We start from the raw sequence: 16,219 nt of genomic DNA on the forward strand, positions 1-16,219 counted from the left end.
GTGTACTGAGCATAAATTAATTCATATGGTAAAATATGTAGAGTGGAAAATAGATATCAAGCTAACCTATGTATTTCTGAAATGGAAACAAGATATGAAATTTAGGAGCAGTGGTTGTTTGTACATCTCTGAATTTGTGTGTACCCGTACGAGCATATGTTTAGAGGGTATTTTTCAATATATCTTCTTCCTTACACACTGACTTACATTTGGAAAGCACAATGCAGGGAAATCTAATTGGTAAAAACAAATATCTGACTATTCTATGCTCCCACCTGTCCTGATAAAAATGGTTACCTCACCTGTGTGAGTAGGACTAGTGCCTGCAACAGGAAACTGAACAATACGCAACATGGATAGATCCTATTTTTCCACTCAAAACGGACCCAGTTGTTTGCTAAGTGGGTAGCTGTGGATTTTGGGCCTTAGCTCAACTGGCACTTAGGAAAACTTAGCAAACCTGTAAATTTTGTAAAACCAGATAACTGAGGGAATCCAGTACGGGGTGACTTGTGTAGCTCTTACCAGGTTCTTCTATCCAGAATCTCTTTAAAACCTCAAAGTTTGACTAAAAAAAATTACAAGCCACATTTTCCTCACATTTCTGTGATGGAAAATTCTGAACCCTGCGGGAAGCCACAAACTTCCTTCCACCAAGAATTACCCGTATTCTTCCTGTACCAATGACACCTCACTTGTGTGGGTCGGTTTAATGAGAGAAATTACTATGAAATGTGCAAATGCCCAAACTTTGTCTTAATTTTGTTAAATGATGAGCGGTCAGAAGAATGTAACAGAAGACATGCGAGTCATTATACCAAGCATTGCTACCACTCGTCAAGCAGTGTATTTTACGTATTACTTGGTCAGGAAAAAAAGATTTAGATCAAATGTTTTCAAGTGCTTGATTATTGTATGCTATATGTTCCCCGTTCCTTTTTATGAATTGATTCTGAACGTAATAATTATTTTTGTTGTAAAAATTAGTAACTGTTGTAATTAATATAATATATTATGTTTTTTTTCTTTTGTAAATATAAAACACAGCCGGTTATGCACTATTTGGTGAAGTGGTGCTCGCTTCCGTACGAAGATTGCACATGGGAAGTGAAGGAGGATATAGACCAAGTCAAAATTGACGAATTTGAGGCACTGAAGACTAGGCAGCCTACAACAGAGCGTGTGGTAAGAGCTGGCAAGCCGCATTGCAGTTTTATTTGAAAACAGCACAGTAATGTGGCCTTTCGGAAACCACTAATGGGATTTACTGTATTTGAAACAGGAGCGACCTCCTGCTGATGAGTGGAAGAAATCGGAGAGTTCCAGAGAGTATAAAAACGATAACAATCTCAGGGAATACCAGTTGGAGGGAGTTAACTGGCTTTTGTTCAATTGGTATAACATGTAAGTTGTTTTTTTGTCTTATTTCAGCAACTGGTATTTTACGGAAACTTAATAGTTTGAGCGGAGTAGAGCCTTGCAGAACTTTAAAACTATAACGTCACTCTATAAAACGTATAAAATCTTAACTATTTTTGGATTGTATGTGGTTTACCCTTTGCACAAGTTTCTCTTCTCTACGTTTTTGTGATTTGTTTTCCTGAAGTATAAGTACATGTTGTACGTTAATGATTTTAATTTTCGTTTTTACTGTTATTTTAATTTTAGGCGAAACTGCATTTTAGCAGACGAAATGGGTTTAGGGAAGACTATCCAGTCCATTACATTTCTCTATGAGATATATTTGAAGGGAATTCAAGGCCCATTTTTAGTCATTGCCCCCTTGTCCACAATTCCCAACTGGGAACGGGAGTTTCGCACCTGGACGGAGTTGAATGTGGTTGTCTATCATGGAAGTCAAGCCAGCCGACGAACCATTCAGCTGTATGAAATGTACTTCAAAGATGCACAGGTATGCATAATACATTAATTTAATTCAGTACACCCGAGGCTTACAGAAGACGACAGAGGCGTTTGATTAGTTAGAAAGATGCATCACTCGTAGAATGTGTGACGTTTCATATTAATACAAATGCTTCTGCATTGGTTTGAAATACAGTTGCTCACCTGCATGAATGAATGTGCCAAACATACTTTAGTGCAGCATTCTGAACGGGCCTCATATATAGAAAAGTGATGAGCCTGCAAAGAGTTGGACTTTTTATGCAAGAGACACGGATCTTCAAAAGAGCAATGTAAGCTGTAGATTTCAGAATTGCCAGAAGAAGTGAAATAGCATTTTGGAGAGGGACACTGGGTCCATCTAATGAGACTGTCTTTTTGTAGCAGACTTCAAATCTTTCAACTCTGCGAAATCATGTAAAAGCTCTTGCCGCGGCGTGGATGGAATTGTGTGCTTTAAATCTAGATAGATCGTCTTGTGCTGCTGTACATATATAGACGAAGTAGTTTATCCAGTGCCTGTTGATTGGCTTTCATCTCATCAGTAGAGGATGATATTTTACTATTTCTTTCATAACTCTGTTACTCGGTACCTTAGGTTCTTTGAATGCTTTGAGCTATTTATCAGGAGGAACACATGCTTTGAAAGTTGAACTGCAATAGTGGTCAAGCATACTTACACCTAGCCTTGGAACATTTTTTTTGCTTCATTGCCTTACTTTTTTCGGTCTCGCCTACCAGACTGTGGATGCGGTCTCGTTATGAAAAACCTACTGTGAGCTTAGAGTGGGCGTTCAGCCCTTCCATTGGTGGGATCATTGTTACTTATTTGCTTGCTTCTTATTCAATGACCTGCCCTGATCCTCAGGACATCGCGGCCTGATTTGCCTAATTGTGGAGCCACAAAACTAATTTGCGGTCAAAGTGACAAACTTTTTGGTATTCTTAAAACGGGCACAAAAAGTGCATGTCACAAAGATACTGTTGCCCAGCCAGCAAACCAGCACCACACTGCAAGTGTGAGCTGGGGTTCGAGATGTCTGATGCCCAAGAGCGTGCAGAATATAGTTTAATATGTATGCTCCCTCTTGCACGTTCCAGATATGTTGCTTCCCAGCTGACATACATACTGCTTGAGGTAGCTGTTCTGGTGCCCCTCTCCACCTTTAATGTAAGATGGAAGGAGGGTGGCCGATGCTCATCTAAGCGCTCCTTGCAGCAGCTTGTTTTTCACGCTGCATTGTGATGCTGGGAGAAGGAGAGAGTAGAAAGATGATGGGGGAAGGGTGGCAAAAGGAAAAGAGAATGACTGTCAGGGACAAGTAGGTGAAGGGAGGGCAATAGGACCCCTGCTGGAAATCTCATTGTGGTGTCGCAGAGGAGGAAAGAGAGAGAGAGAATAAATTAAGCTTCCAAATATGTGGGGGGTTACCAATTTTTGCAGTCGCTTTTGTTAAAATCGCAGTTTTCTTTTACATAAGTCTCAATACCGCAATGTTTTTTGGGGTTATTTTTATTTTATTTTTGCAACTCACAAAATCCTGGAGTGCTTGCCTTCCTCTTCTTGTGTTTGTCCTTCCCCTGGATTATTGCTTCATAATGACCCTTCTGATTTGACTGGTTTCGTATCTTTCCGCTGCTCACATTTTAAGAAACTATTTTTTTCTTTTCCATTCATCACTTTGAGAATGCATGTGTTTCTAGCTCTCTTCCTCTCGTGCTGCCTCCTCTCCCCTATTAGTTGTCCATCCACCACACTCCGCCTGTTAAACCCCAACCCTCCCAGCCTCTCTGTAAAAGCTCCGCTGCGGGGACGCTATTGCTAGGGTAGAGCTGAAGGGCAAATTTTAAGGGTTAATTTTGTTATCTCCTGCATTCTACACATTGCATAAAAGCACAAGCTTTGGCGCTCTAAGGCTTTTTTGGCGTAGGGGAAGGGCCTTCACTGCACTCTCAGCTGGTGTCCGAGGCAGAAGGTGTAGTCCGTGTGACGCTTCTCCTGGAGGTACATTTTACTGCTTTTTGTTTTAACAAAGTGAAACCTGTTGCACCCGCTATGCTGTCTGGCAGAATAGTGTTCAATTTACTATGCCTGGTCAGTTTATGAATCCACTATTGTTTAGGGTCAGTCCAATACCGGCTAATAGGTGCTCATCTTGCTTTAAAAAAAAAATACATCTGCTTCTGGTGCCGTACATGGCATTGACGTTTAATACTGTAGAATTCCCATTCAGTCCTGCATTCACTACCGTGAAGGAAAAGGCAACAAGGCAATACATGCTTTGTTTCTTATTTATTAGTTAATATAATTCCTTTATTGTAAAACGTGCAAAAAATAATGGCCAGTGCGTTTTGACTACAGAGCCTTCAACTAGACCATATAGTCCACCCTACAGTGATAGTCTGTTGAAAGTCCCTCTACCTTTTCAATGCAAAATAACTAGACTGCTACCCTAAGGTAGGGTGCCCTGGCAAGCCCTAGCAACCATTTCTCACCATATGTGATTACTCTGTGCAATTGTGTCCTACTCCTATAAGTACACTCCCTAATTTATGTACTGAAAAGTTCATGGTAACTACTCATTTCAGATCATGCAGTTGATTGTTTGCAATTGTTCTGTTCATGCTGTATAGATTGTCTTCCATGTGTGCATAAATATTTTTGCCTCGGTTCTCCATATATATTTCTTGATGTAAAGTGCGATTGCCAGTTGCGAGAAAAATATTTATGGTTGGTCGTTCTCAGTGATTTCAATTCTTATCGTCTTTTTACTTCTCAATAATGCAATTGTTTGTCACCTGGGAATGCAGTTATCTGTTTATCCTCGTGAGGTAACTGTTAAAGAAGTTCTTTTCATTTAGTGATGCATGTTTGTCGTGAGTTAGTTTGGGATGCACAAGGAGTGCATCTCCATTTCATACGTTTGCCCCCTATGTTCTGAACTCCTTCTTTTCCAGTCCTTTTATCACCTGCCCATATTTATTTTATTTATTTATTTTATTTTGAAAGTTTTATATAGCGCGAACAAGATCTTTGCAGATATCAGAGCGCTTTACAAAGCCGGGAATACCAACAAGAGAGTGAAATTAAACATAATAAGTGGGAAGGGTAGGTACGTGAGGGAGCAAAGTAGTACAGCACATCAATAATATAAATATTACAGTTAAATGTGTGCATAGATAGTCAGTAGCGTCAATAATACAGGTGAAATACATAGTCATAGACTTCGAACAGAATAATACAGATCGGTGTAGAGTCTTTCCAGATCCACGCTAATATGTCAAGTGTATTTGGCCATAAAAATAGCTTTTACTTCTTTCTTAAAAAGTGTGATGGAGGAGATGAGCCTGGTTTCAGGAGGGAGTGAGTTCCAGATCCTGGGTGCCATTCCTGAGAGAGAGCGTTTATACACTTTTTCCTTCCGGAATCTTCGAGGTTTTAGCAGAAGATTGTTTGTGCCTCTAGTGTTTCTAGAGCCGCCAGAGATTGACAGCTTCTGAGTGAGGTATCCGGGAGAGCTCAGGTGTAGAGCCTTGTGTGTCATGCAGGCGATTTTCAAATGTATTCTGGCTTCAAAAGGCAGCCAGTCCAGTGATTTCAAGTCAGGGGAGATATGCGAGTGTTTTTTTGATCCAGTGATGAGTCTCGCTGCAGCATTTAGAGAGGCTCTTAGGGGTGCAGTAGTGGTTAACGGGAGACCGCAGAGGGCGGTGCTGCCGTATTCAATTCGCGGGATTACTAGTGCTTGTACTGCAGTTTGGAAGTCTTTGGCTGGTAGGAAGGGTTTAAGTTTCCTCAGGGTATTGATTTAGAAGTTCGCTCCCTTAGTAGCCTTGCTGATATGATGCTGCATGTTGAGATTGGAGTTGAGAGTTATGCCTAGGGTTTTCGCTGAATCCACTGTGGTGGGTTGGACATAGAGTGCATATATAAGTGAAAATGCAGTTCTGCATCCAGAGTATGGCCCTATTGTACTACTTCAGTTTGGAGTATTAATCTGGACTCCTCCCTTGGGATTTTTGTTCTCGGCCGCCACCTCTTGAGAATTTTACAGATGTTAAATTCCATGATACTTTAAATCTGTATGTTTTTCCCAATAATGTTGAATAGAAGATAACTGAAGTCTGTTTTTTCATTACTCATAAGTGCTTCAGTATTCTTTGTTTCACTTCGTTGGTAGTGCTGTCTATGAATCTTTCTTCATGTACATAAATTACAAACTCTGATTCACAACTAATGCATTCCACGAGTCTTTTCTTTGTCATCATATATGTTTTTATAATATTCTATAAAGACATGACCAATGGCCAATGGATCCATAAGGTTTCCAGAGATAATGTCTCAAATTTTGATTTGGTCAGTATTGTTAGCCACTTTTCACTTTGGAAAGTTCCATCCCATGGTCTTCCCAATCTTATTTAATCTCAAAAACTACTTGACTAATGGGCAAAAGATTCAAGACTTCCTTATGAATGAGCTGTACTTGAACTTCCAAGATCTTATGTTGTACGCATAGGTCCCGAGTGCAGGTGTTGATGCAAATTTTATATTTACTTTCCTTTCACTCTAGGCAACAAAACTGTCTCTTAGGTGTGCCTTGGTCTGTCAAACAACCCCCTCCATTTCAGAGCCATCATTCAATTTGAGGGACTCCAAAATTGCCTGTCAACAGTAGAACAAGCTCTTTAAACCACCAATAAAGAAATATCAGATATCTAATATTGTTATTCAAGGGCCCGTCTGTATGTTGCAGAAAGCTTACATTATTAATAGAATAGTGACCAGATTTAATCAATTTGGCCCAATGCATTTCGCAGCATTTGGTGACCAGAAAAAAAAATCTAACCTAACCCACCTGATTATTTTAGCTATTGTGCATGAACATTATCTCATTAGTATGGCCTGTGCCATACATCCACATACCCATAATTGATGAGACCCCAGCAGTTTCTGCATCAGTAAAGTTGTTCAAAAACCATGACAAAACAAAACTAGCATTGACGAAGCCAAAAGGCTGGCACTAGCACCAGACTTATTGACTTTGCCAGTGCTTGTTTCTTTCGCCAGTAGAGCCCCATGGGAGAAAATGGGTGTTCTTAACTCTCTTGCTTGTGTGGTGCTTCCTCTTCACACCACTGCTGCATGCTGTAAGTGTTGTCCCCTCCACCATCTCATCCATTTCTTCCCCTGCACCTCCGAGACCCTTCTCGCTTATGTTTTTTTATTTAAACCGCCTCAACCTTCCCCTCTATTGTTTCCTTCACTCCTCCATATTGCATCCTTTTTGAATTCTCTTTTAAATAGTTTATAGGTCTCGCGACCTGCGCTGCACTGCGAAGCAGTGCTTCGCAGCGCGAGGCATTTTGTAATCCAAAACGGGGTTTTAGCACTGACCTAGGAATCGCACGCGCTTGGGCGTGTGTGATTCCTATTGTGCTACCCCATTGGCCTTTGCGTGCTGTCTTTTTATAAAAGACAGCACACAATTTGCCAAAGGCGGGCGCGTTGCTCCGCCCACGGCCTATTAGTGTCTATTATGCGCTTGGTGCGCGTAATAGACACCAATAGGCTGTCACGTGGTTTCTATTAGCGAGCACACACGGGCGCGATCATAGAAACACATGGCTTGCAGTGGCGCCTGCTTGTGCTTCTTCTTTTTTTTTTTTTTAAGTAGCCGGCACCCCGTGCTGCAGTGGCGGCCGCACACATCACTCGCGGGATTGACGTTGGTTATGGGGTAACGGGTAAGTTGTGGTTGCATATGTGGCAGTTTGCTAACTTGTATTATAAATGTGTGGTGTACACAAGATCGTATTTGTGCTTTTAAGGAGTTTTATTGACTGGTGGTGCACTTTTCATAAGCAGCGCGGCACGAGTTCCTTACAAAAAAATTACAATATTGAAAAAATAGAATTTGCCGAGCCGCGCCTTTCTTTTCTCTGGCAAGGCTCACCAAACGTAATTTTTTTCGATATTACCATTGTAGATGCTCTGGCCAGCTATCAGGATGGAGAGAGAGGGCCAGTGTGAGTCGTATAGCAGCACCTGGTCAGTGTTGCGGTCTGCAGCGGCTCCTTCTGTCCGCGGTAAAAGTTGCGGTCTGCAGCGGCTCCTTCTGTCCGCGGTAAAAGTTCTCCGGCACTTTCACCGTCATGGTGTCCAAGAGGGCACTGCTCATCCTGGCCTAGTGGGCACGGGGTGCCACCGAGACTCTAACTGGGAGCCTGAGCGCTCCAGTCAGCATCTTTAAGAGCTGCGCCACACCCTGTCCACATCGGTGTTACTTGTTATTTTGGCTTGTTGTAAATAGCTCGGATGCTGAACATCTGCTCGTCAATTTACATGTATTAAACAGATTTGTATTAAACAGATTTATGTGAACGACATGTTCAGTGTTATATTCCCCTCAAATACAATTGTTACGTTTAAGAACAGCAGAATCCTTTTAATAACCCTTCCGCCCTTTGCCTCCAAAGGTCAGGGCCCCAGTGCTTGAGTGAGATTCCTACCACTGAATCTGAACCTCCATGGCGTGGGATAACTCGCCCTGCAAAGACACATTTTACTTTTAATAAAGCCAAGGATGTGAAATACAATTGCGTTGTTTCATTTTCTTTTTTGAGAAGGCGCTACACAACGTTCATGTCTCAAATTATAAACTGTTTTATTCTAAAAATATAAATAAGTAAAACCAATTCATTGGCTATCCTCCTGTCCATCCATTTCTATCAATGTGCGGCACACGTAAGCAGCAAGCACAAACAGACAAGCACACATATGCATACTTTCATATGTAAAAACAACGGTAATCATCGATCAGTAACTGCATTTCTGAGCCTTTCGCTTTAACCCTCATTCTACAGCACCAAGAAACCCTGCTGGGCTTGCGCTGCCCGCCTCATACTGGTTTTATTTTCCTTACTTTCAGAAATGTTGCTGAGCAGCACGCGCTGCTGTGCAACATGTCTACAAATTATTTACAAAGCCAATAGATCTCGCAGAGGCGAAACCTATTGGCTTTGCCAATGTTTGCTTTTATTCTGTTTTCTCCGAGTATAGGTGACTTCTTCAAGTTGCCGACCCTATTCTTTCAGCCATTACCATAACAAGCGTTAGCGTGTGATCGCGGAGTGTCAATGTGTGTAATCGCGTTTAAAAGCTGCGTTTCCAACAGAAAGAGACGTGGGCACAGTGGCGGCAGAGTGTGCAGTAATGCTAAAGCACAGCACAGCTCGGAGAGCAAATGGAAACACGCATTTGCAAGACAATAAGTCTCGCATTTATGAGAGTGTAAGCTATTGGCATTAAATAACAATTCCTTTTATACATGTTTTTTTTTAAGCAAATAAATAAGACATTGTCATTTACAATGCCGGTAGGAAACTCTCGCAAATGCGAGACCTATTGAATTATTTAATGTGGTCAGGACTCATGTGTCGCCCTTAAGTTGACATGTCCACAGGCAGTTTTACATTCTGTTTAAAGTTTTGAAGATATTTTTTTTTACAAATCTTTGGGTATTGCTGATGCCTTTTTCCAACATGAAAGTAAAATGCATCAAACTATCACAACATTCAATGAAATGTAGTGATGAGGCTTTGGAGTAAATATATGGTATACTTGGAGTTCTATACATGTTCCCGTAGTGACCCAAGAGGATGCCTGCGGCACCTGCAAAGATTGGCCCTGGTACGTCTGGTTCATTGTCATCCATTATATAGGTTTCTGTTGTTCACTCTTTATGCTTTATGCAGCTTTCCCTACAACGTGCAGAGAGAGGTCTGTGTGCAACAGGCGGCCTTTGGTCCCGAGGCGGCTGACTGGGTCCAAGCACCTGCTGTAGAAATGTGTGTTCCCTGCTCGCTATGGCTTTTAGTCTTAGAAAGATAGCTCTGCGGGTCCGTGTGCTTACTGGAGAGCGCTGTGTACAGCTTCAAGGCGCCACTCTCTGAGCTCATTTAACAAATCCATGCGCCGTCCTTGGAGAGCTGTGTAACCTGCCTGCTTCCAGCTCACTGAGCTATCTCAGGGGCTCCAGTGCCACCTGCCTGCTTCCAGCTCACTGAGCTAGCCCAGGGGCTCCAGTGCCTGCTCCAATGGCGCGCAGATTCCCAGCTGCAGTGCCTTTCCGATGGATCCGCGGCCCTGCACCTGCAAGGCTGACTGGTTTCCACGGGTTCCAGTCCAACTATCCATGTTAAGGTGCCTGCTGCTGAGCTCTGTGTGTCACAGAACCATATCCTGGTACGGACAACTCATACACCGGTGCTTCGGACCGACCTCGGTAGGATTAGGGTTATTGGTGGCTCCTAGTGGCAGGAACAGGTTATCCATTCCGGGATTGTTAGACCTCCTTCAGCACTCTGTTTCTCGAAGTCTGTTTTTCTTCTATCGAGTCCAACCCTGAGTAGCTCTGAATGCATCTATAGCAGCCACATCCAGTGCCTGGAGCTTGCAGTCTCTGCAGTAAGGCGCTAGCAGGAGATCTTCAGTGAAATGGTGTTCTCTGACTCGCGTTTCTTAGTTACTTATTGGGCACAGTCCTAAAGATGCCTATGGCCATGCGCTTGGGCTGCTTTTTCGTTGTGGCATCATCTGTGGGCATCTCTATGTATTCTGTTCATTCTAGTGATATGTATTTTTTTTTTACTAATATGGTGGTGTCTCTTACTGATATAGAAGGGAGGATTTCGGCGGGGCCAGTTCAGCTTTTATACTTCCAAGGTTGGTTGGTAACTAAAGTACCAGTTAGCTGGTTAATAGCACTGGCAGCGCTAGCTGGTTCCTCTCGCACTTGGAGCTGTGCAAGTGGCCTCCGGTTCCTGGCAGAGGATGACGCTGGTGGACCCGGGCTGTCGGCGGCCTGGGTGACACCATTGCTGGACACTGTCGTGCAGTGGGGCAGTGGTGCCGCTTGCCGTCAGGGCCGGACTGGGAACCACAACCGGCCCTGGCCAAGTGCTCGGCCGGCCCCCCACCCCACTCGGGGAGGGGGGCGGGGGGGGGGGGGGGGGGGGGGTTGGAGGTTGCGCCGAGCTCTTTCCCGGGGCCGGTTCTCGGCCGATTTTGGTACAGGGTCGATTTTGCAGCTATGCTGCAAAAACGGCCCTGTAACAAAAACGGCCCCCACCCGTGCGGTGCACCGGGGAATTGCCCGGTGACCGCTATGGCCAGTCGGGCCCTGCTTGCTGTCACTGGCACAAGCGGGCCTCTCATTGACTCAGGGGGGCACTGGCTGGTTGAGCTGAGAGCCTATGCTGTCTGTTCTTTTTACAGACCAACCACAGACCGTGTATGTTAAAAAAATGTTTTTGGGTTGTTAGACGGGCTGCTAAAAGTCGGGTGCCTGCCATGCGGATCCCCAGTTTGTTTGAAGAGGTGGGAGGGGGGTACATGCCTGTATGTACGCTGTTAACTGCTTCTGTCGTGCCCCTCCCCCAATTGTGTGTTTCACTTAAGCTGTGTGTATCCACGTAGACCTCTGAATCAAGGGCCGGCACTAGGGCAGTGCGAACGGTGCCATTGCACCAGGCGCTGACTTCGGGGCGGCACCATGTCTCCATAATATATTGTGGATGTTAAAGCACCTGCTGCAGATTCTTTGCCGCCAGCGATTTCCAGGCAACCGTAAAAATGTCAAGATAGGGCTGTGATTATTCACTTATCACATAGGAATATTACCCACCAACCCCACACACCTCTCTTTAGCTTATAACATAGAACAGTGAGTTAGGCTATCGCTACTGGGCTATTCTTGCATTGACTGGTTTCACACCAGACTGGATGACTTTTACCGTAATCCTACGTGGGTCTATACAAGGAGTACAACTGCGTTGGGGAATAATAACTCTTGTTGTGCAATCAGATAAGTAAATTTTTTAATGTAGCAGTACTTTTGGGGTCGCCATCATGCTATAAACAAGTGGTTGGCGCTGTGAAACTAGAGACATGTAGTGCCTTGGTTGGTACAGAGTCTGTTGGTGTTAAGAGCCTATTAAAGTTTGAGCTATTGGTGTTGCATTATTTACAAATGCCAATAGCTCAAACTTTAATAATGCGAGACGTATTGCATTGCAAATGCTTGTTATTTTTTGCAGTTTACCTCGGTTATTGGGTTTTGATGAAAGGTCACGCACACCCCACTAGCTAGCAGCAAGGTTGCCATGCAAATGCTTGGTAAAGTTAAATAAGACTATCAATACTACAAGAGAAAAAAAGAAACCAGAATTACAGCAATAACCTAATGCCCTCGCACCCCTTCCCATTCTTCCCCTCCCTCCCGAAATTCTCCACTCCAGATGTTACCAGCTGCTGATTCTAGGATAGACAATATTTTCAGAAAGGGTAGCAGACCCTCTGCTCCTTAAGTCCCAGTATCCTCTCTTATGTATGTGTACGTTCTCCTTGGGTGAGCTGTAGTACTCCGATTTTTTGGGCACTTCAGAGATCCAAAGTATCAAGTTAGTATACCTATTAAAGGGGCCTAATCTCGTTCATATGCTTAGTTTTGTTTTCTAGCATTATGAAGATATTTTCCTTTGCTAATGTAGCCCACATTTAAAGCAGCCATTACCCTGATGAAGGAACTATTGGCGAACCCCAATGTAGCAAGATCACTTGGGTGGCCACCATCAGTGACAAAATGACTTTTTTGCCCCACAGTGATCAGATACCAGCTTGCCCCAGTATTGGAACGTTCATAGATTCCCATAGCTTGCATCATTCCCCGTCGTCTGAATGGGAGCCTCTGTAAACAAAAAATACCATAGCAGTAGGTACAAAAGAGAAAGAAAGGCCTCACCTCATTTTGTAGCATATCCACCTCTTTTTGTAAAAGAGACCAAAAACTTGCAACAACAATCATATTATCCTCACCCCATAGAACCCTCCTGAGAGAACCTCAGAGCTTCCGATTTTCTACCGCACGTTGTGCTAAGGGAGCCTCCACTGAGCTTTGCTCAGATTTCTCTACAACTTTTGGATTTCAACTATATTCTCTTCAGGATGTCTGATAAAGAAAAGAAAGCTTTATTTAAGGCCTGTGCTACCTGTTCTAAAAATAGGCTTTATGTTGAAGACAAGCATAAGGATTGTATTTATTGCTTGTACCTGGATCACAAGGCCACTGATTGTAAAATCTGCAGAACCTTCTCCACCAAGACCCTGAGAGACTGGGAAGGACGACTTTTGACCTGGTTACAGAAGATGAAGTCAAGGAAAGAGGTAATTTCAAGTGACAGCGAAGATTTCTCCTCCGCTACATCTTCAAGGACGACTAAAAAGAGGTGTAGGTCTTCAACTTCAACTGAACCTCCTGCTAAGGGCTCCCAAAAGACCTCCGATAGGTCTAACAGGCCCAGACCCAAAAAATCTCCTCACCGAGGTGTAAAGGAGAGGGAGGGACTTGTTCCTGAGGTAGTTTCAGACCTTCTATTGCCTCACCACCAACTGAGAACGCAAAACTTTTCAAAAAGCCAACATCTGTACCTCAGGAGGGAAAATTGACGAAGAAAACCGGTTTGTCGACGACGACATCAGTTACGTCGACGACTGCTGCTGAAGTTCACCAGGCGTCGATCTCCGCTCAGTCGACGGCTTTGACGACGACTTCGTCGACGATGCAGGTTCCTATCACAGTGTCCTCGACGATGGTAACAACCTTGACGACGACGGTGGTGACTACGACTGCTACGATGGTACTGGCGTCGAGCTCCAGTCCGTCGTCGACTGTCCTTTCTCCGAGCGCAGTGCTTTCGTCGACGACGATTCCTTCGATGACGACTCCGACGGCGGTGCAAAAAGTAAAAATCACTGTTAAAAGACACCAAATTACAACGGAAATTACATCTCCGCCGCGGAGGGTGACACCATTACCTCCTGCATTACTTTTGGACGAAGAGTACTCCGATGACGAAGATAGTCCTTATGGTGATGCGTACAGTCCATCCCAGCTCCAGGTGAAATACCAGGACTCAGACTCTGATGATTATTACATGGAACAACGGCAACTCCCTCCTCGGGATAGGCCTCAAGAACAATTGCATCAAGGTATTTTGTCCATGCCGTCTTCCCTGATAAGTGACTTGCAGATCATGTTGTTGGATTATAGAAGGAGATTTCCATCTCAAGCCTCTCAATCCATGCAACCGCCTCCACTACCACCACCACCAACACCTCCGTCTACTTCTACAGCTCAACCACCAGTGCTGGAACCTTTGGAGGAACAGCAGAATATCATCACTGGGCAGGAAGATGATGATTCCTCAGATGATGAACGGACTGTGGAAAATGTCCCGAATCCGGATAGGGAATGGGACGAATATATCATAACAGATCCCGCTTCGCCTTTACCAGATTCTGTAGATTCTCCTCCAGAGGTTTCCATAATCTTATGGAGAGAGCTTCAAAGAGGTTTGGCCTTCCCATTTCGGTAGTACAATCGGACTGTTTTCTCTACGATTTCAAAGAACCTTATAGGAAATCCATCCGTTCTATCCCCATTATAGAGCACGTATGGAGTGAAGAAATCAAGGTGATGCAGTCTCCAGCCACCATTATCCCGGTTCTACCGCGACTGGAGAAAAAATATAAGGCTCCTGATGATAGTCCTGCTTGCCTGGTTGGCCAACTGAAGCCAGACTCCGTTATCTCACAGGCGACTCAGAGAAAGTCAAAGAACTCATTGGCACCCCTTACCACACCGCCAGATAAGGAGGGCAGACGCCTTGACAATGTGAGCAAGAGATTTTCCTCTATGTCCAGCCTCCTGGTTCGAGCCTCCAATGTACTTGTAATTTTGGGACGATATGATCGCCAAATGTGGTGCGATTTGTCTCCTTTTATGGATCAACTGCCGGACAGTTCCAAGGTGGATGCGAAGAAGATCCTTGAGGAGGGGAGCGATCTTCCTTCAGAAATTATCGATTGTGCTATGGACATTGCCACAACTGCTTTTCGCGCCTTGGCAGGTTCGTCTGTCCTAAGGCGGCAAGGCTGGCTTCGGGCTACCTGGTTTTGCCCTGAGGTACAAAATAAAATTTTGGATTTACTGATTGATGGAGACATGCTTTTTGATAAGCATATAGATGACGCACTACAAGACATCAAGAAGGACACAGAAACAGCAAGGTCCTTGGGCACATTACAATATCGCAAAGTGCAAGAGGAAAGGTTTTTTTTACCTGCAGAGGAGGATACCAACAACGCTACTCCTATTCACAATCTTCGCAATTACACCAGCCTCAGTACTCTCAACGCCAAGGCCAGTCGGCGTCTTTCTCTCGCCAACCTTCAAGAGGTCGACAGGGGCGTCAGGGGAGAGATAGCAGCCTCTCGGCTCTGTCTACTGATCCTTCACCCCCGGTAATAACAGTGGAGGGCAGGATATCACACGGTCTCCGCAGCTGGAAGATCATAACATCAGATCGGTGGGTCCTCAACATCATCCGGTTTGGCCACACATTGGAGTTTCAACACCTCCCACCTTCCAGAGCCCCTTGCGCCACTGAATCAAAACATCTACATCTTCTACGTCTTGAAGCTCATTAACTACTCATCAAAGGAGCGATCGAGCCAGTACCTCTATCTCAACGAGGAGAAGGATTCTATTCCAGGTTTTTCCTGGTTTGCAAGGCGGAGGAGAAATGGTGCCAGATTTTAGACCTGAGGGAGCTCAACACCTATCTCCTAAAACTGTCATTTCGGATGGTATCCCATAATGATATCTTGCATCCAGGAGACTACATGGCGACTCTGGATCTCGAGGATGCATACTTCCATGTTGCGATTCACCCAGCTAGCAGACGATTTTTAAGCTTCACAGTAGCCAAGAGCCACTTTCAATTCAAAGTCCTGCCTTTCGGGCTCAGATCCGCTCCACGGATATTCACAAAGGTATTGGCCCCGGTGGCAGCGTTTCTCAGAAGGCAGTCTCTACAAGTTTTTCCCCTACCAAGACGATTGGTTAATAAAAGCTCCATCTTCTCAAGCAACTTCAAAAGCAGTCAAAAGTTGCATTCAACTTTTCAATCATCTGGGTCTTCAACTCAACAAGGACAAGTCGGTTCTTCGCCCATCCGGGTCGGCCAGATTCCTAGGGTCCATTCTGGATACGAGATGCTGCAAGGTTTTCCCATCGGAGGAAAGACAAAAAAGGCTGATTCTTTCTGCTCTTCAATTGCAAAGAAGACGATCCCGGTCGGTCCGTCTATACAAGTCTCTCCTAGGATCGATTTCATCCTGCATACCCTTAATTCCGCATTGCAGACTGCATATGCGCCCTTGCAGGAACAACTGGGCATGCAATGGCGCCAGGCA

General features: G+C 44.3%; 1 protein-coding gene across 2 annotated transcripts in view; it reads left to right on the plus strand.

Moving 5' to 3' along the window:
- CHD7 (chromodomain helicase DNA binding protein 7) overlaps positions 1-16,219 on the plus strand; it is a 794,978-nt gene that overhangs the window by 620,028 nt on the left and 158,731 nt on the right. For both annotated transcript variants that reach the window (XM_086965786.1, XM_086965787.1), the window contains exons 10-12: positions 1,048-1,185; positions 1,283-1,404; positions 1,669-1,912. In XM_086965786.1, coding sequence (XP_086821912.1) covers positions 1,048-1,185; positions 1,283-1,404; positions 1,669-1,912 — 504 coding nt within the window. The remainder of the gene's footprint in view (positions 1-1,047; positions 1,186-1,282; positions 1,405-1,668; positions 1,913-16,219) is intronic.

Source organism: Lissotriton vulgaris, chromosome 4_1 (assembly GCF_964263255.1).
Source record: "Lissotriton vulgaris chromosome 4_1, aLisVul1.2, whole genome shotgun sequence".
NCBI classification, from domain to species: domain Eukaryota; kingdom Metazoa; phylum Chordata; class Amphibia; order Caudata; family Salamandridae; genus Lissotriton; species Lissotriton vulgaris.